The sequence below is a fragment of the Microtus oregoni genome, unplaced genomic scaffold (genome assembly GCF_018167655.1).
Source record: "Microtus oregoni isolate MIOR12 unplaced genomic scaffold, Mior012 000013F_ref0000133, whole genome shotgun sequence".
In the NCBI taxonomy this organism is placed as follows: domain Eukaryota; kingdom Metazoa; phylum Chordata; class Mammalia; order Rodentia; family Cricetidae; genus Microtus; species Microtus oregoni.
Window position 1 is genome coordinate 32986496 of NW_024543072.1, and position 21860 is coordinate 33008355.

The following is a 21860-nucleotide window of genomic DNA, read 5'->3' on the forward strand; positions in this document are numbered from 1 at the left end:
TCATTGTACCAATAATTACCAGTAATCTTTGGCAAATCACAGCCTCCTGGGTTTCAGTTTTGTTTACCTGTATTTAAATAAAAACATTGATAACACTATAATGATCTTCTCTGATCTAAACAGAAGTAACATTTAAAGACCCTGGAACCATGGCTCGGTGGTTAAGAGGATTTACGGAGGACTCCAGTTTAGTTCCCATACCAGAAGGCTCAGAACCATGTATAACTAACTCCAGGACATCTGACACCCTCTCCTTGCCTCTGTAGGAATCTGCATACACCATGTGCACATACTCTCTCTTTCACACACATGAATAATTTAAAATGATAAAGAATCTTTCTTTTTAAAAAAGCAAGTCATTATTGGTTAGTCAAAATTATAAATCTGGTTTTCTTTTTTCTTTTTTGCTTTACTTTGCTTCTGTAAACCATCAGATAGAAAGACTCAAGGCTCAAGTATTTTGCACAGTTCCTTAACATTTCAGTCAGCCTTTCAGTGTAATGTTTAGGAAACTAACAGTCAGAAGAGAAAGACAGTATTCTAGAAGATTGATTCAGTGCCATTAAAGATTAAAGATTCTGGGTTGAACATTCTATGAAACCTTGTGGAATATGGACCTAGTAACACATAGAAATAAGGAGAAAAAAGGAGATAATGTGACCCCTCTTTCTGAGGGAGAAGAGGCAGAAAATTGCCTTGGTTGCCATGGTAAACTTAATATCCCTTAGAGAGATGTTGGCAAACAGGCTATATCTCCAGTGCAGAATGTTTACAGTCCTGCACTGTAATTATCTTTCAGTGACTGGCAGCATTAATCAGAGCTTTTATGTTAATTAGCTTTGCTGCAATCTCCCAAACAGGTGGTAGAAAATATGCAAATCTATGCAGAATTTTAATATTCTGTATAACCAGTTTTAATTACCATAAAAATTTCTCTCTCTGGCCATTTAAGGACCTATAAATTCTTGACTATATCATTTTCCTTCAAGCTTGTAAATTACTTGGTGGAAGATGCTGCATTTTAGAGTTGTTTTAAAATAGTAGAGAAAAAGTTCTTTGGGTCATATTATTTAACTATAATATAGTATATAAAGAAGTTTGAGACTTGCCACAAGAAATATGTTAGTTTGGAGGGTCTAAAATGAATTTAAAATCATTTTTTTCATTTTCTCTTCATTACCTGAACTGGGAATTTGGGGTTGTGAAAGGTTTTGTTGATTCATGGAGGACCAATTTACTTTTCTGTTAAAAATTTATACCTGCAACTTTTCTGGGATTGGAATAAAAAAGCTGTAAGGGCACTTAAGTAGAAAGAAAAGGCATGTAAAAAAGGAACAGAAAACCCCAAAACTCAAAATTGAATAGCACATATTTTAAATAATTCTTGAATTTTTAGAGTTAAAAGTGCATTTCTTTTAATCACCTACTTGAGATACTTATTTCCTATCCAATCCCACTTCAGTCTAAATCTAGTGAAGAATCGGGGGATTCCCAGCAGCCAAGCCAGCCCTCCCAGCAGCCTTCAGTGCAGTCAGCCATTCCCCAGACCCAGCTAATGCTGGCTGGGGGACAGATAACTGGGGTAAGTTTCCATTGAAAAATTGTACTGAACTTCCTCTGTGTCTAAATTGCCACTGGCTCGTATTGTATTGAAACTCTTTCCCTGCAGCTGGCACTAGCATGGCACCATTTTATCTTTAAGGAACTTCCTGGATACAGAAGCTCTGTAAGAATTACCTTTGTCATTACTTTGCAAGATTTCTTTTATTACAACTGCAGATGTTGAGAATAAACTGCAAATTTTTTAACTCACATTAAAATATGGTATTGCTTCATTGTGCAAGGAAGTCGTTGCCATATGTATGATAAAATTGGAGCTGTGTTGTTGCAGAATAGTTAAACAGTGGGCCAATACCCTGAAAGTAAAACATCTTCTTCAAGTGGCTTTGTAATATCCTAAAATAAAGCATGTGGTCTTATATCCTGTCTGTGTAATTACTTAATTACTAAAGGACTAGTTACTTTATCTCCCTATACCTTAGATTTCCTTCCTCTAAGTGCAAATATTAATAATAACTATTTTAAGTACCATTGCAATTTATATACAGGTCTTAAAACAGTGCTTAGCATGTAACCTTCAATAAGTGGTACTTATTTTTACTGGTAACAGATTGTCCTTCGTGACTGTTAAGCTTTTGTTTAACTATTTAGTGATTTCTGTTCTAAGCTATTATTTGGAATAATTTTTCAATGTTGGAAGCTCATGTGTTTTCTTTTGTGAGGAGAGTGAGTCAAGGGAATGGTAAGAAAAATACTAATCAATTCATATTATATCAACCTTCCGAATTTTTTATATGGACAGCCCTTCTAAGACCTGTTACACATTTATTTATGATACTTCCATCACTAGAGGTTAATATATATACCTGTATCATATCAAATAGAAATATTCACACACATTTTGAAGACTATTGCATTTTTGAATAGTTTTGCTTTGGTTCTTGGGTTTCTAATGCAAATTGTTTGGATAAATTAGATTCTGTTAGGTTAGAAGGCAGGCTGTCCTGCTAAATGACTGTTCATTTGAGATATAGGTATTACCCTACTTGTTCGTTCAGAACATACCATCAAAAGGAAGGTCCAGCATACTTATTACTTTTATGTAAGCATTTTCGAAATGCTATATTATGAAAGTGTAGGTTTTTTCTCAATACAGTTCTTGCATTACTATAAGGGTTTGGTTTTTGGTGACTAGTTAGTAACAAGCACTTAGGATTCTGGCCGGGTTCATGTACCTTCAAGATTTTATTAAATCTGGGCATTAAGATTCATTTGCATTTAAAAGAATGTCTCTTACTGCCTGTTTCCTAGAGTTGGAAAGAGGTTGTAAAGTTGCAAACCAGTGCTTTCTAATGACAGAAAATTGGGTGAAGGAAGGTCCAGTAGGGAGATTTGGATAGAAAAGAAGTACAGTTCATGATTGTTAGTCACATCTAAAACCTACTGGAAATGGTGAGATTTAGTGGGGATTCTAACTAAACAGCTGGACCTTGTCAGTTCTCTTCCTGATCATATTCAGCAGCCTTTTGTCCCTCATTCATCTGACTAATCACTTGCTCTTGGGTATACATTTCTGTGCATATCCTGTCAGCATTGATTCTTTGTTTTTTTTATGTACTGGTTACCTTTCTTGCCTAAATGTTTTTGTCTGAAATAGGGACTATTACTTTAATTTAAATGTTCTGCTAGTACTAGTAGTTTTTGTGGACAGGCTAGCTGCATGTTAGTAATGTCATGAGTAGTGAGGGCTTAATACCACTTGAGTTACCTATTTGAAAGCAGTTCGTTTGCATCATAGGCCCCATTTCTTCAATCCTTCCCTTGTTTGTTCTTATTTTAGCTGACTTTGACACCAGCCCAACAGCAGTTATTACTGCAGCAGGCCCAGGCCCAGGCCCAGCTCCTGGCTGCTGCAGTCCAGCAGCATTCCGCCAGCCAACAGCACAGCGCTGCTGGGGCCACCATCTCAGCCTCTGCTGCCACACCCATGACGCAGATTCCCCTGTCTCAACCTATACAGATTGCACAGGTGAGTGAGGCACAATGTTACAGGGGCAGCAAGCAAGTGATAAAATGGAAATACCTTACTGAGTAGTATTAACCTTCTAGTTGTTACTGTGGGTCTTCAAACGCCCAAGGAACTCTAACTCTAGATCCAGGAGGCATTATTCTTCTTCACTGAGTCAGAAACAATATACTTGTTTGCTAATTTGAGTTGATATTATAAATATATAACTGATTATTTGGACAACTGAATGTTTATGTTAAGCAACAATTCTTGAGTAAGTAGCTGGCATATTTCAGAGGCAAGGGATTACTGATTTTATCTTAATTAGCTAATCATGGCAGGGAAGAATTCTTTCATGTGCTCTACAATAAATGTTGCCACCATGTGAGAAGGATAGCAAGGCTTCTTTCTGCTGTGGAATGAGTAGGACCATGGAGAACTGCAGTAAAATGTTATAGGGTTTCAGTTTTCACGTTTGAAAATAAAATATCAATAGATAATAAGAATTTACATTAAGAATCATAAAGAATAGGATCAAAAAGGAAAATAAGTGAAATCCTTTATCTCAAGGAAATGAAAGGGAGTGTAAGAAGTTATATATGAGATATATGAAGAAGTTTTAAGAACTAAGCAGTTGCCAGGTGGTGGTGGCTCATGCCTTTAATCCCAGTACTCAGAAGGCAGAGGCAGGAGGATTTCTGTGAGTTTGAAGCCAGCCTGGTCTACAAGAGTAGTTCCAGGATAGGCTCCAAAGCTACAGAGAAACCTTGTCTCGGAAGAAGAACTAAGCAAATTGTCTTTATATCTCTCAGTAGAGAAGGGAAGTACATTTAAACTGTAATAAGAGTTTAGCTAGATACTTGAAATGGAATCAAACTAATCTTTATTGCTGTGTGAACAGTCTGTATCAAGATAGTGTTTTGATTTGGGCCATTTTCTTCATCATACAAATTATTTTAGTAAGTAAACTCTGAGACCTTATCTGAAATTGATATAAATAAGATCACTTATACCTTATGAATTCTCAGTTGAGTTGAATAAACTGGTGTCAAATTTCAGGAATTAGGTCTTTGAATTTATCGATGGAAATTTGGATATTCCACTCTCAAATTTTACTTTATAGAGAAAAATTGGGCCAAATATTTAAAAGCTTTCTTAAAGTCCATCTTGAACTTCATTTAGACCAGATCTAAAGGAATAGAATTTATAGAATGAGTACATATTAAAAGGGAATTTATTAGCAATGGCTGTCTCTCAAAGGAAAGACCAAGATCCAGCAGTTGTTCAGTTTGTACATTTGGATGTCTCTGCTATTCTTTATTCTCTCTTGGACTCTTGAAGAAGTAGGTTCTAATACCAGCAGAGGAGTGCCTCAGCAACAGGGTAGATGGACTTAACCAGAGAGAGTGAGAGCAGGTAGACAAGAAGCAAGAGCTTCCTTCTTCTGTGTTCTTTTAAATGGGCCAGATTTACACAGGTCTTATCCCACCTCAAATGATCCAATCAATAAAGTCCCTCACAGCGATGCCCAGCTGCTTGCATTTTAGTTGATTCCAGAGGTGGTGAAGTTGACATCCAAGATTAACCTTCAAAATGGTAGCAGGTAGAAGAGAATTAACTCCAGTTGTCTTCTGACTTCCTTATGTATGTGTGCCATGTGCAAACCCACCACACACTAATAACAATAATAGAGTCTTAAAATTGAAAACAGCCCCCCCAGAACTATAGACATTTATTCTGTATTCATTCATTTTGACAGATATTAGTGACTATTAAAAATTTGGTTTAGCATAAGTCATGATGCTATATACATCATGCCCTCGAAAATAATAACTTTTTGCAGAGGCCATAAGGTTTTTTTGGTTTTGATTTTTGCTATTTTTCTATGTGTGTGAGTCATGACAATTCTCAGTAAAGTCAGTTCTGTTCTTTCACCATGGGCTCTAGGGATCAAACACCAGTTTTCAGTCTTGCAAAGCAAGCACTTTGACTTACTTAGCCTCTCTCTGGCCTGAGACCCAAGGATTTCTCACATAGTGACATAATCCTGGAAGCCAGACTGTTAGGACACGGGGGAAAAACTGCTAAGTATTGTCTCATTGTTACTTGATGTGACAGAAGTCATCATCTAGGAACCTTTTAACTAAGCCAGCTTTCATTTCTGGATCTCTCTAATCTATCTTTTGCTTCTGAGCTTTTAGGATCTTCAACAATTGCAACAGCTTCAACAGCAAAATCTCAACTTGCAGCAGTTTGTGTTGGTGCATCCAACCACCAACTTGCAACCAGCACAGTTTATCATCTCACAGACCCCCCAGGGCCAGCAGGGTAAGCATCTCTTAAAGCTTACTAGCGGTGCAGCAAAGCTGTCCATGTAGTGTTCCAGACTCCTTAACTAACATTTTCCCCAAACAGTGTCCTTATGAGCAGTGCTTTTTTTAAATTTTGGTTTCCAACTACCAGTATTCATGAGAACTGTAAGTAATGATTTAAATAAGGAACATAGGTTACATATATAAGTAAGAATAAAATTTGAGGCCTGAAAGATCAGTAAAGGTTAGCTTATTAATGAATCTTACAGGAAATTTATAGGACTTTAACCTGAAATCACACAGCTTAATCATTTCCAAGGCTCAGTTTATTTGGAAGAATGAAAAGGATAGATTTCTGAGTCCTATTCCCAAAAATTTAACTAGTTCTTTATGGAGTTAAATTTGAATGTGTGATATCTTCGAATTATGTTTTCTGTGGGATATTTAGGTTTAAGCAGAAAAACTACATTAATCATTTGTATTAAGAAAGCTTATTTACACTAAAACTCGGAGAGGCTAGAATAGGTAAGAATAAAGTTAGGAATACTGGTCAGCAGAGTTTTGCAACATCGTGTTGGGATTGATAAAAGCTGAGCTGCTTGTCAGTCAGAAAAGAGAAAATGTGATAAAGCAGAAAGAAAGGACTTGGACCAGGCATGCTGGCACATGCATGCCTCTAATCTTAGCTCTTGGGAATCAGTCAGAGCAAGAGGTTTTCTGAGCTTAAGGCCAGCTTGATTTACATAGTGAAACCCTATCTCAAAATAAATTAAAAACAAAGAAAGGACCTCGTGACCAGTTATATTTGGTCAATTGTAAGGAATAGGCATCTAGGTGATTAAGTTTTTAGGAATCTGTAAGCATTGGTAGGTCATCTAAAGAGAATGTATGCATGGCAATAGGAGAGCTTTAGTGAAACCAACCCATGGATTAGCAGGGATACGTAAGTCTAAAGATGATACCTGGTTTGTGGGTCGGAGCCAGTAAAAAGTGATCATCACAATGAAAGAGAATTCCAAGAGAGAAGGATGAAATAATCTATCTAGACCAGAAAGACTTTCACAGGCCACACCTGAATGAAGAGTGTGTGTGTTTAATTGGTAATTGTTGAGACCTTAAGACTGAAAGAGATCGCTTTTCTTTAGCTTTTTTACAAAGTCCAAGGATATTACTGTCTTTTACATCTGAGCCTTCATAAGATAGTTAAAATAAGAAATGGCTATTCTAATATTTTTGTGTGTGTTTATGTTCTTAGTTTCTTCCTTTCCAATCTTTCATGGGATTGAGATACAGCACATAATGGGAAGGAATATTGGTTGGCTTTAGAGCCTGAAACCTTGGACAAGCTAAGTTTTTTTTCTCTCTCTTTTTTTTTTTTTTTAGTTATTTTATTTAAGAAATGAAAAGAAACTGTCTTTTTTCATTTTACATTTCAATCCCAGTTCCCACTCCCTCTCCTCCTCCCATTCCCTTCACCTACCTTCCCACCCCTTACACCACTCCCCATCCACTCCTCAGAGAGGGTAAGGCACACTGCTTTGGGGAAGGTCCAAGGCCCTCCCTACTATATCTAGGCTGACCAAGGTATCCATCCAAATAGAATGGGTTCCCAAAAAGCCAGGACAAACAGAAGGGATAAATCCTGGTGCCACTGACAGTGGCCCTGCAGTCTGTCACAGCCATACAACTGTGTCCCATTCTTGAAGTTCTGGCTAGAGCAATAAGACAACAAAAGGAGATCAAGGGGATTCAAATTGGAAAGGAGGCTACCTAAGTTTTCTCAATTACATACTTCCCTTCTCATCTTCCCCTTTACTCTTCATCTTTCCCTTTAATTATGGTATGGGTAAATTATATAAAATGTTTTATTAATGTCAGGAAGACCATTGATACGTAGTAAAAAGCATAGGCTGGGGGCTGGAGAGATGGCTCAGAGGTTAAGAGCATTGCCTGCTCTTCCGAAGGTCCTAAGTTCAAATCCCAGCAACCACATGGTGGCTCACAACCATCTGTAATGGGGTCTGGTGCCCTCTTCTGGCCTCCTGGCATATACACAGACAGAATATTGTATACATAATAAATAAATAAATAAATATTTTTTAAAAAAAGCATAGGCTGTAGTCTAAAGCCAAGCTATCTCTCTCTGAAGAAATCTAGTTTTCCTGAGCCTCCATTTTCTTACCTGAAATATGAGAATAATTTTAGTATTTTTGTCCAAAAAATTGTAGGGATTCATTTAGGAAACTTTCTTAAAATTGAGAATATATATCAATTTTTGTCACTATAACCATTGACATCATCATATCAATATCAGCAGCAGTTCATAGATAAAACTTAGAGAATGAGAAGTTTGTTCCTTTATATAGTAAAAATCAGCTTGAAAGTAAACAAGACACAGGAAATGGCTCAGTGGGTAAAGCACTTGCATAAGCATGAGGACCTATGTTCAGATCCCTAACACCCATATCATGCCCTGGAAGGGCTCAAGAAAGAAGCACATATAGGAATAGCAAGTTGGGGGTGGGGGGGGCTAATGTATCTAGCCAAGGCAATTTCAAATGAGAGTACCTACTTATATATATAAGGCAGATACAGAATGAAGAGACTTGACCTAAACCTGACCTCTGCAAATCTGTGTATGTACATACCCATATACATGTGCACTCAGCATCTCACACACAAAGTGATCTAGAACCAGTTTGTACCACTGTTGTTGAGTTGTAATCTTAGTGACATAGGACAGGATCCAGATTTCATCTAATAAGACTAGCCAGCAGTATGAAGGATCAAAGCCTTGAAAAAACTTTATTTTTAGTAGAGTCACTGTGATTAATAGTAACTGGAAATATGTTTCAGTCTTTAGTTTTGTTTCGAGAGGACAAGGATTGATTTCTTAAGATTTTAACAACAACAAAAAAATATTTCTAGTGTGCTGTTAGCCTCCAATTGAGTAATCATTTCTGCTTTTTTGAGGGAGGAATATTGTTAATCTAAAATTTGAAAGTATAGTTTATAACATTGAAAATATTGCTGTGATTATATAAATATTTAAAAACAAGAGAAATAATATTCTCCCAGAATTGATTTTTCTTGGAAAAATTCTCACTAATATGTTTCTGAGTCTGTTTCACTACAACTTGTATTCTGCTTTTTCTACTGTCAGCATTAGTTTTGAAACTAAAGAAACACTCTTGTTTAAAAAAATCTTGAATTTTGTGTTTGTGGTCTCTGTTATTCAGGGCATGGAACAAGAGAAAGGTTTGGTCCTCATGGAAGTGCTAGGCCTCTCCTGGACCCTTTCAGCATCTCAGCTGCTTTTAGTTGGCAGGGAGGGGAAGGGAGGGTTAATATGACTTAAAGTTTCAATTTGTTTAGAATATGCTACTGTGAACTAAAATTAATCATTCAGTATTATAATTTCTGATTAAATATGATTTTCAGTGCTGTTGTCAAAAAGAAACAAAAATCTAACTTTTCTGCTAAACTTTAAAGAAAATCGTTAAAATGTTTGTACTTTCTTCTGTTTAATTTTTCAGTGTTTTATCTTTTGTTTTTTTCTAAATTTAATAAATTAATTCTGATTATTCACATAAATGTAATTTTATTTCACACTAGACAATACTTTTGAGTGTGTTCAAACCCATAAAATCTACAATTATAGTTAATTTGCTTAGCAGTTTGTTGTATATTTACTACGTGGCATATATCACTGTAATTATTCAAGTTATAATTTTCAGCAAGATGAAATCCCCTGCACTTACTAAAAGTCAAAGAGTAGCAAATATAAACAAATGATTTGGATAACAGTATGTCCAAGAAAGGTGGGACAGGGTGTGTGGTCTGAAGAAGGCTGGTCTGGAAAGTCGTGTCTGAACTGAGGGGTGAGGTGGAGACAGCTGCAGCTGGCTGTGGATTTGGATGCTAGCTTTGCAGGCAGTGAAGAATACAGAGAACCTGAGAGGGAGATGAACCTGCCCTAAGCCAAAAAAGGAAGGCCAGTATAGCTAGAGATCAGTGAATGAGTAAAGGTGGTTGGGGAAAAAAAAGGCCTAGGTGGGGTTGAGGAGGTGGCTCACTGGTAAGTCTCTCCACGCAAGCAAAGCTAAGTTCAGATCTATAGAACCCATAGAAATGCTGAGTGAGTGTGGTGCCTCCACCTCTATCTAATTCCAGTGCTTGGAAGACAGAAACAGGATCTCTAGAGCAAGCTATTTCGCTAGACTAGCCTGTCAGAGAGCTTGGAGTTGAGTAGAGAGATCCCTCTTCAGCGAGTAAGGTAGACAGTTATTGAGGAAGACTATACACACTTATATGAAGAAGAAAACAAAAGTAAGCAATACAGGGCCAGATTACTTAGGACTAAACATATTCTATTTTAGGTATAATGGAAGACTACTAGAGTGTTGGATTGGGTTGGTGGCAAGGTCTGGCTATGGAGAATGAGTGGAGCTTAAACCTTATCAGCCTTCAATATGCTGAGGCTACAAGCATGTACCACCCAGCCTGGCTCACTAGTATGATATAACCAAAGAGGTTACCTTAAATACTTTACAAGCTTGAGCTATAGAGAGCCTGGAAAGTTGACTCAGTGGTTAGCACCACAGGTTGCTCTTACAGGGGAGCCAGGTTCATACACATAAAATAATTAAATAAATCTAAAAATATTTTTTAAAAGATTGAACCATAGAAAGACACTTGGGAAAGTATGGTAGTCGTTCAAACATGAATAATTTTTTGCTGAATCTGGCTTTTTTCTTTTTTTTTTTAATTGACTTTTTTTGAGCTCTACATTTTTCTCTGCTCCCCTCCCTGCCTCTCCCCTCTCCTTCAGCCCTCTCCCAACGTCCCAATGGTCCTAGTTTACTCAGGAGATCTTGTCTTTTTCTACTTCCCATGTAGATTAGATCTGTGTATGTCTCAGGGTCCTCATCGTTGTCTAGGTTCTCTGGGATTGTGATTTGTGGGCTGGTTTTCTTTGCTTTATGTTTAAAAACCACTTATGAGTGAGTAAATGTGATAATTGTCTTTCTGGGTCTGGGTTACCTCTCTCAAAATGATGTTCCATCCATTTTCCTGCAAAATTCAAGATGTCGTTATTTTTTTCTGCTGTGTTGTACTCCACTGTGTAAATGTACCACATTTTCCTTATCCATTCTTCGGTTGAGGGCATCTAGGTTGTTTCCAGGTTCTGGCTATGACCAACAAAGCTGCTATGAACATAGTTGAGCACATGTCTTTGTGGCACGATTGAGCATCCTTTGGATATATACCCAAAAGTGGTATTACTGGGTCTTGAGGAGGGTTGTTTCCTAATTTTCTGAGAAATTGCCACACTGACATCCAAAGGGGCTGTACCAGCTTGCACTCCCACCAGCAAGAGAAGCTTGTAACCATGTATATTCAATTTACTTAGTTTTAGCATAGTTGCTTCATAATATAAACAAAAGAAAATCTCGAAAATTTAAATCTATTTAACGTATTGTATTGGAGATCTACATCGTCAAATAAACACCTATGTTAATTTCTTAAATTTAGGCAGTGTTTGCTTACTTACAAACAGATGATAAAATCTGACAGGTTTAATTTTATTATTGTTTTACACATTTCACTGTATCCAAATTTAGTAACTAAGAAAATCAGAAAGATAAGTTAACCCACTGTAACTTACTGTCTCTCATTATGCCTCTGCTCCTAACTCATCATAACCTTATATTTAATATTTCAACATGATTATATTTGAAACTAAGTTCTTAGAGTAAGTTCTTTAATACAAATTTATTCTGGGTTGCTCCTGTATTTATAACATTGCAGAAAACCAAACAACAACAAAATCCTATAGGCTTAAATAATCAACTGAGTATGTACTACAAATACTTCAGGGATTCAAAACAAATTCTCATTATGTTGTCCACCCTGGCCTCCAACTTCGGGGCTTAAGTGACCCTTCTGCCTCCGCCTCCAGAGTAATTGGGACTACAGGCATGCCCATTTATAATCATTTTACTTATCAATAACTTTTAAACTAAAATGGTTCAGTGCAGATGGTTGTTTATATTTCACCTTTATTATCACCAAAGTGGCATGTGCTAAGAACTTGAAAACAGCATCTTCTTCCACTTACAGGATTGCCTGCTTCTTTCAGAAACAGATTCTCTGTCCCCAGATTCCTTAGAGCAGCATTTCTCTACCTGTGGGTCACCACCCCTTTGGGAGTCAAACGACTCTTTCACGGGGGTTGTATATTAGATATCCTGCATATCAGATATTTATATTATGATTCAGAACAGTATCAGAATTACAAGTAGCAATGAAAATAATTTTATAGTTGGGTCACCACAACATGAGGAACCGTATTAAGGGTCATAGCATTAGGAAGATTGAAAATCACTATGATAAAGGATTCTAATGAATTCAGAGTTAAGAAGTTAAATTCATATTTAAAATTCCAGATCCTTTCATTTAGAATAGTTTCTCATATTCTTCCTCTTTGTAGGAAATAAAAGCCTTTCAAAGAACTTACTCAGATTACACAAAAGATATACAAGCTTTGATGTTATGTATTTTCATGCCATCTTGTGTTTAACATGTTAATAGTATTGAATTTTAGGCAAAGAATCAGATGAGTCTGAAGACCAACAAAACTACCAGGAAACCAGTTGGAAACTTTGAGTTTATATTCTTTTTTTATCTCCCTGAAATATTTGGTTTTCACAGGTCTCCTGCAAGCGCAAAATCTTTTAACGCAACTACCTCAGCAAAGCCAAGCCAACCTCCTACAGCCACAGCCAAGCATCACCCTCACCTCCCAGGTCAGTTTTCTCACTCTGTTGTTTTACTAATTGAAAAATGAAACAGAAACACCCACAGTAATAGCAGTCTCAGATGTTTAGAAGCTGACCAAAAACTCAGTGCTGACCTTATTAGCTTGATAAATCAGTACTACCAAATTGATGGAGACTGTTACTTTTCGTTGTCCTTTTTTTACGTTCATAAAGAATAGCCATGTAGATAGTAAATGTGGATGAATTATAGCTGTCTGAACACTGAAATGAAAGGCTGTCATTGTTCCTTTGTCTTTGCTAAAACAGTGAAGGAGCTTGGATTTCTATATTTTTTCAGTACTTAAATGTTATTTTATGTCATTTCCTCAGAAGACTTAACAATCGTAATCATATAGAAAGCACAGTTCTTAGGCATCTGCAAGTTTAATTTCCATGTTTGTCTTTTTATCTAGTGGTGATTGTGACTGTGGTGAGTTTGCCTCCTTCCTCACCCTAATGGCTGACCTTGAATCCTGCTTCCCTGTCCTGACTCTTTCTAAAATGTGGAGGTTGGAGGATGAGAGTGAATGAACGACTCAGTGGTTCTTGCTGAGCAAACAAGAGGATCGGAGATCAGATCCTAAGAAGCACTAAATGCATGCTGAATGAGCATGGTGGCTCCTGTAGTTTCAGTCAGGAGATCTCCTAAGCATTCTGGCTTTTGAAACTAGCCTATTGCCAAGCTTTGGGTGAAGAGTGATCAAGTTAGATCGCTTCATCAGCCTCTGCCTTCCACATGCATATATATACACACCTACACACACACACATGGATGTATATGTATCCACATGTATGCATACTTGCATACATACAAACATGAAAATAAAAATATAATTAAAACTTAATATGTTACCTAATTTCACAGGTTTAAATATTTATAATAATTCTCCATCTTGGTCATTTTGCAAGGGATTAGTTTTTGGTTATTGGGGGTTTTTTTTGTTGTTGTTGTTTTGTTTTGTTTATGTCACTATGACAAATACCTGAGAAAAATAATTTAAAAGTCAAAGGTTTATTTTGACTCATAGCTTTAGTAGCCAGTTACTTGCTATTAACCAGTGACTCTTGTAGCCAAACAATTTATTAAAGGTAGAAAATTAGATCCCATCTGATGTCAGGAATTACTACAAAACCTTAATAATGAATACATGGTATTGGCATATATAAATAAATGTAGGCCAAAGGGATATATCTGTCCAACAGACAGAAATGTAAATAGCAAACTAAGTTTCCAAAGGCACCAAAGGATTCCAGTGGAAATAGAAAGTATTTTTAATATATGATAACTAACAATTGACTATTCATAAGCAAAAGGGGGGTGGAGACCATTCTTATTTCATACCTTATACAAATATTAACTTGAAATGAGTCATAAACCTAAATTTTACAAAGAAAAGTTCATGCCTTTCGGTAAAGCAGTGTTTTCTTAAACAAGACACAAGAAGCCTTAACCATAGAAGAAACAATAAATTTCAGAAAAATTAAAAATTCATCTTAAGGGGCTGGAGAAATGGCTCAGTGATTTAAGAGTACTTCCTACTCTTCCAGAGCACCCACATGGCATCTCATATCTGTCTGTACCTCTAAGATCTGGTAGCCTTACACAGACATACATGCAGGCAAAATACCAATGCAAATAAAATAAACTTATCTAAGAGAATGGGAAGAAAACCAAAGTTAAGAAAAAAGCAGTCTTCAAATAAAATATTTGATAAATGATTCTGTAATCAATATGGGAGTGGGGTGTTTGTTCAGATACTCCAGGAAACCAGAACTTGTTGAATCCCTTAGTGCTGAAGGTTCGGGCAGCTGTGAGCTGCTCAGTGTGCACGCTGGAAACTGAACTTGGGTCCTCTTCAAGAGCAGTATACACTCAGTCATTGAACATTCCAGTGCATGAAGAAAAAAAAGGTGATTGCCAATGAGGATGTGCCTTCACTAGACAGGGTACAGTTATGAAGAATTTGAGACCAAGTATTGATGACAAAGCAAAGCAACTAGATTTCTTATACATTAGTAGTAGTTTTGCAAAATATACCAGCACTTACAAAATTAGTTTGGCATTCACTTAAAAAATAAGCCAGTGGGTGGTGTCACATGCCTTTAATCCCAGTACTGGTGAGGTGATGACAGGCAGACCTTTGTGAGTTCAAGGCCAGCCTGGTCTACAGAGCTCCACAGAGAAACCCTGTCTCTAAATAAATAAATAAACAAACAAAGCAAGCTGCACTTTATAACCCAGTAGTTTTACTCTTTAAAATGAAAGCACAAAGATGTGTATATGAGTGCTTATAATAGATTAATTAATAATTACCCTAATGTATCATCAGATAGTACATTGCATAAACTTCCAAATAGCCATGTGACAGATTGCTATTCAGCAGGAAAAAGAAATGTAGTTCCAATAGCTACAGTGGCATATATGCATTTAAAAAGCCTTATACTAAGTGGCAGCAGCTAGGCTTAAAAGACTGAGTACTGTATGATTTCAGTTTACATAACATTTTAGACAGGAGAGAACTATAGGTATAGAAATCCTATCAGTGCTTGTCAGGAAGAAAGGATTGACACTGAAGACTGATCACATCACAAAGGATTCAGAAGAAATTTGGGGAAGTATGGTAAAAATAATCTATATATTGTGTTTGTAGTTACACAATTATATTCAGCTGCAAAAGCATCAAACTGTATACTACAGTTTTAAGTGGTAAGTTTTTTAATATGCTCAATTCAAAATAAATAAGTTTTGCTGTTTTGACATATACCCACCAGAGACCTCTTTCTGGTCTATATGCTGTGCACATTTAGCAAACTTCATCCTGACTCTTCTCATTAAATGCTGTACTACCATTCTAGATCTGGCCCAATCCGGCCAGGGATTTTAGTAAAATACCAGCTGTTGAAAGGTACCCAAGCTGTTTTTAGTACATTATGATTTGACAAAGAGGCTACTTGATGCTGAAGATGAAGTAATAGTGTTATAGTTGAGACTCACCTCTACCTATCAGCGTTCAACAGTGTGAGATTATAACATATTTGGTGTCATGTGTAGTTCCTCCAAAAAGTGGAATTAAAATTACCCAATGTCAGCATGTTGTGGAGACATGCTTTATTGACTTTCCTAAAGCAAGATAGCAGAGAGATTTGCCCCAATTATTATGTCATGCCTCTTACGTGGTTTTCTGGGTCAGTTAGTTCCCTTGGAGCAAGCGTTAATTATGAGGTCAAGGTCAGGTAATATAAGGCCCATCTAAATTACAAGAAGAAAATCCTAGTTTATAATCTCACCTGGGCTGCTGTTCATAGGAGGGAGGGTTCAACTGGGCAATTAGGATGCAGAATCAGGAGCCCCTCTATTAGTGAACCCCCAGAAGGAAGGTTCTACCCAACACTTAGAAGAGGAGCCTGGTGTTTTAATGATAAGAAAATTTAGTATTTTCTTTAAAAAAGGGAACCAGAGAGATGGCTCAGTAGTTAGGACCTCTGGCTGCCTTCCAGAGGGCATGAGTGTGATTTCTAATACATTTGTCTCTTAGCTCCAGTTCCTGTGAATCCAAAACCCTTTTCTGGCCTATGCAGGCACTGCATGTATATGGTGTACAGCTATACATTGAGGCACAAACATAAAATAAAAAAAAAATTTTAAATACAATAAAAAAGAAAGGAGAATCCCAGACTTAGTTGTTAGCACAAGGGGTAGCATGATGGAATAATAGGACTATGCTCTCATTTCCTAAGATAAAATAAAATAAATTATGTTAAAGTGCAAAAAATAAGGTGTCATATTCTTGGGAAGAATTTTTCTTTTTTACCAGAAGGGATTTCATCACTGAGAAATAACTAAAGTTTTCTTTCTCAAGGCAAGATAGTAGCAATGGGGGAAAGTTCACAGAATTTTATACACACTGAAAAAAAATTAAAAGCTGATTGAATTATTTGTACTAATACGATAAGAAAAGGTTATATATACCATCATATTTGAAGAACTGACCTAAAGTAAGAGTGAGAATATAGATATCATTAATATATGATTGAGACCTGAGTCCAGTACAAGGGAATACAGGTACTAATTGATACATGGAAAGTGTCTTGCTTTGAGTATTGTAAAGAAAAGTATTATGTCAGAAGTGACATGCCGTTTGCTTGCCAATGAACAGAATGCTGTTTTAAACTGAGAACACAAGTCCTTTGTCAAAAACTGTGTGTCATGTGGTGGATCACAGCATCTTGTTTATCAGAAGCATGACATTATTTACCTAGTTGCCAAAAAAGTCCTTCATAAATTTATTTTAAAGAACTTTTTACTGCTGGTGGTAGTACCTGTTTAACCCAAGTACTGTGGAAGTTGAGGCAGTGAAATTACATAGTGAATTCCAGACCAGTCTGGGCTACAGAGTAAGAGCCTTTCTTTTTTAATTGGTAGAGAAGAAGATACTTCTTTGTTTGTATTTGCATTTCTTGAGACTGTCTTTTTTATGTATTTATGTATAAGTTTTATACATTATATTTTGATCATGTTCTTCATTCTCCCAACTCCTCCCCCACAGCCAAACTCACCCAAATTCATGTTCTCATATACACCCAACTTCATGTTCTTTTTCGCTGTTCCTTACTATTTTTTAACTTAAAAAAATCCCATGGAGCCCAGGATGTATTGAGTAGCTAATTGAGCATTGGGCCTGCCCAATATACCAGGTGTCACTTCATTGAAGAAAACTGACTTTCTCCCTGCAGCAAATGCTAATAACTCCTCAGCTTGGAGTGGGACTCTATGCCCACTTTCTCTCTTCCATGCTAGGATTTTGTCTGACTTGGGATCATGTGACTCTTTTTCCTTAAGTTTCCTGTACAGCTATAAGGTTGTATCTTTATTATTCTGTTCCTTGTCCAACAGCCAGCCACCCCAACTCGCACAATAGCCGCAACCCCAATTCAGACACTTCCACAGAGCCAGACAACACCAAAGCGAATTGATACTCCCAGCTTGGAGGAGCCCAGTGACCTTGAGGAGCTTGAGCAATTTGCCAAGACCTTCAAACAAAGACGAATCAAACTTGGATTCACTCAGGTAGGATGACCTCTGATCTAGCTCACTCTCTGTTGCTGTGATAAAACACTAACAAAATCAACTTGTGGAGAAAAAGGCTTTATTCAACTTTCAGTTCTGCCCATCAGTGAGGGAAGCGGAAGCGGAGAGGAACACTGCTGTCTTTTTCCACTGTCCTTAACAGCCCAGGCCCACCTTCCCAGGGATGGCACTGCCCACAGTGTCCTGGGCCCTCTTATATCAATTAGCAATCAAGAAATGTTCTATTGGGGCTGGAGAGATGGCTCAGAGGTTAAGATCACTGGCTATCTAATTCTCAGAAACCACAGGGTGGCTCATGAGATCTGGTGTCCTCTTCTGTCTTGCAGGCATAACACAGTATACATATTTTTAAAAAAACAAAAAAGAGAGAGAGAGATGCTCTATTGATATACCCAAAGGCCAATCTGATAGAGGTAACTGTTCAATTAAAATTCCCTTTTTCCAGATCTGTCCCGTTTGACAACCTATTTTACCATTACAATCTTTTGAGGCTGGCTGTGAATACTTTCTGAGGAGTTGGATGTTTCTCGGTCATACTGATTTTGAGTTTAACATTTACAATTTTAGAATATTGTGTATTTGGTTATGTTATGTCCATACATTTATTTGTGATATAATATTAGGCTAAAAATTTCCAAGTGTGTTTCACAACACAGGCCTCTGAAATTGTATCAGTAAAATGTGTGTTTTAGTAGACCTTGTTAGGGGGGACATGACTATGCTAAGGATTTTGTTAAAGAACATGTAATGATAGAGCTTACACTATACATATGTAAAGTGGAAAGAGTAGGGACTGAAGTCTTTTGAAAGATTTATTTAAAGTTAGTTTGGGGATAGAGAGTGCTCCCCCTCCTTTTAATCTACACTGAGATTAGTCAAGTAAGAATCTATTGAAGATTTTTTTTTAGTAAATTAATCAAACTTCAGATCTTTTAATGTCAGCTAGCAGAGGCTTGAGAAAGTGAAATGAGTGTGCTTTTAATGCCTTAAGCAAGCATTTGGATACACAGCATTTTTTTTCTAAGTGCTGACTCTGACCATACTCCCTAATTAGCCTGTCAAAAACAATGCTTTGAGAGCAGGAAAGGAATTAAATTTTTATTTATGTAAAATGGCTAAAGATCATTAGCTGAAAAAAAATCTTGAAATATGGATTGAGTTGTATATTTATAGAATCAGGAAAAACTGATGTTTTCTTTCCAGAAAAGCTTCCATTCATATGCTTTCTAAATTAGGTTGTGTTGAAAGTACATAATACACCGCCTGCTCTGGTAGATCAAAAATCAAGGTGACTTCACTCTCTACTGTATTCTAGATGTTGTTAGATTTCTTTTATTCCTTTTATTTGAAGATTTATTTTTGCTCAGAGAAACTGTATATTAGGAATTTAAAATAGATACAATTTTACATGAACTACAGTTAGGTTTTTGAGGAGTTTCAGATATAAAGAAACAAAATAAGGAGCTGGTGCTTGCCACCAAGCCTGATGATCTGAGTTTGATCCCCAGAACCTACATGGTGCACCCATACACAGATACATCTGCACACACCTAAACACTTAACACAAAATAGATAAATATAAAACTTTTAATTACAGTTCAGTAACATTTTAGTAATTTTGAAGCACTTAAATGATACTTGTTTTAGACATAGAAATAAAGGTAAACTAGATTGATAGAGATAAATTAATAGACTAAGAATGCTTAACGGTGGCTAGGTTTTGGCTATTAACACATTACACTCTGGGGTTCTTTGATAAACAGTTGCATAAATGCTAAATCAAAGATACTAGATTTTTCAAAATCTTTACCTTTAATCAAATATTGTTTTCCCTTTTCACTTTTTGTGGCATTTGATTCAATATATGACCACTGAATGGATGGAAATCAATCCCTTCCTCTTCCCTTCCTCATCCTTCCTTCCCTTCCTTTTTCTCCTCTCCCCACTTCTCATTCTTCCTCTTCCCACCTGCCCCCATACACACTATACTTCCACCCCAGCAGCTTACTCTGTTTTATGATTTGTTTTGTGTTGTTCTTAGATGACTACTACTACTTATTTTTCAAAATGGCTGATACAGAACTGGGAATGGTTTGCAAATCTTGCCTCATGTATCAGAGTACTTACTGCTGGTACAAGATGGGGAAAATTAGCTACTGAACTTTGTTTTTAGTTCATGTACCTTATTGTAATTATTCAAAAGGAGCTATGTATTCAGTTTATTCGTATTTATATATACATACAGTATTCAGGTTAATTCTTGAGTTAAATCCCTATTCTTTGATTAGATGCATATTGTAAATGGTTATTTTCTAATTATGTGTTTGTTGAAGGAGCTACGGGCTGCGTTTCTGCCGCCCGGCTCCTGGCTGCCTAGCTAGCTTATGCCCCAAAATAACACACAAACTATTCGTATGAACACTGCTTGGCCCATTTGCTCTAGCTTCTTACTGGCTAATTCTTACATCTTGATTACCCATTTCTATTAATGTGTGTAGCACCCCAAGCTGCGCTTACCAGGAAGATTCTAGCCTACGTCCATCCTAGGCCAGAGCTTCATCGCGTCTGCCTCAGAGAGCAGTGGCCTGGCATCTGAGCTCACTTCCTCTTCTTCCCAGCATTCTGTTCTGTTTACTCCACCCACCTATGTTCTAACCCATCAGGGCCAAACAGTTTCTTTATTAATTAACCAATGACCTTCCTCCATCATGTGTTTATCATTTTTTTATAAGCAATGGGTAAGTAATATATGCCATTACGTTATTAGAAATAATATTGTAGTATATAGTATTTTTCAGATGCAGTACATTGATTCATTATTTTCACTGCCCCCTTGCTCCTTCACTCCTTTTGTTCAACTTGTTTAGTAAAGGTCAAAGGGATACAATATAGTTTATATTATATATGTTGAAATCAACTGATTAAAACTGCTTACTTGTATGACGATCCCAAGAACTATACTACTGCTAAACCAAGATGTACCAAATTAATGAAAATTAGCATAGTAAGTGAGGGACCTCTCATAGTAACTTTTAATTGCTGTGAAACATCACCATGACTGAGGCAACTATGACCATCATGGTGGGGAGCATGGTACAAGCAGGCAGGTGTGTGTGTGTGTGTGTGTGTGTGTGTGTGTGTGTGTAAGGGTGGGGGCATCAAATATATGAACCTGTGGGGGACATTCTCATTCAAACCATCATATTCTATTCCCTGGCCCTCATAGGCTTGTAGTCATATCATAATGCAAAATACATTTCTTCCAACTTCAAAATTCCCCATAGTCTTTGAATCTCAAGGATGTTTCAAAGTCCAAAGCCTCTTGTGAGTCTCAAGGCTATCCCCTAATCTGTAACCACCTGTAATACCAACAAGCAGATTACATTTTTCCAACATATAATAGCATAGACTATACATTAAGCATCCCAAAAGAGAAGAATAGGAGGAAATGCAGGATGAGAGCAAGACTTGAAAACCATCAGGTTTCATCAGGGCAAGGTCTCTAGTTCTAGTTTAATGTCAAAGGGCTCAGTTGGTTCTCCACATTTTCTATTACTTCCAGCTTTGTTTGACTGCAATACATTTCTCTCGTGTATCGGACTGATTCTACTCCCTGTGTACAGCTCTCCTTGGCAGACATCCAGGGCTCTGGCATCTCTAATATCTTAAGGTCTCCAACATATTTCAGGCTTCACTTTGATGACTTCATGCAATGGTTTCTAAGGCTTCCATACAGGGACTCTTGTCCCATGCCTGGCTTCATTAACTTTCCTCTATCTCGGAGATCTCAGTGGCTTTCCTTTGTCTCATGATAGATTCCACAACACCTTTATTGTTACATAATTTTTTGACTCTAAAGGAAGAACAACATGGCCAGTGCTGCCAAGTTCTTCTGCCTACTGGTACTGGAATGTGGCCCTTTCTTGAATTAATTTACATAAGCTTTGGTGTGTTGTTACTCTTTAGGAACAAATTAATTCCTTACTTAGTCCTTTTGTTTTTACAAGTTGCAGGCTTTACTAGGTGGAGTCTTGCTCTAAGGCTACTACTCCCTTTATTCCATTTTTCCT

The 21860-nt window shown here is 36.9% G+C and overlaps 1 protein-coding gene across 8 annotated transcripts in view; it reads left to right on the forward strand.

The window, feature by feature from the left end:
* Positions 1–21860, forward strand: part of Pou2f1 (POU class 2 homeobox 1) — a 152242-nt gene that overhangs the window by 89683 nt on the left and 40699 nt on the right. For 7 of the 8 annotated variants that reach the window (XM_041663055.1, XM_041663054.1, XM_041663052.1 and 4 more), the window contains 5 exons: positions 1463–1582; positions 3401–3589; positions 5770–5896; positions 12595–12689; positions 17596–17769. In XM_041663055.1, the coding sequence (XP_041518989.1) occupies positions 1463–1582; positions 3401–3589; positions 5770–5896; positions 12595–12689; positions 17596–17769 (705 nt within the window). The remainder of the gene's footprint in view (positions 1–1462; positions 1583–3400; positions 3590–5769; positions 5897–12594; positions 12690–17595; positions 17770–21860) is intronic. The other variant, XM_041663057.1, reaches the window with a different exon arrangement.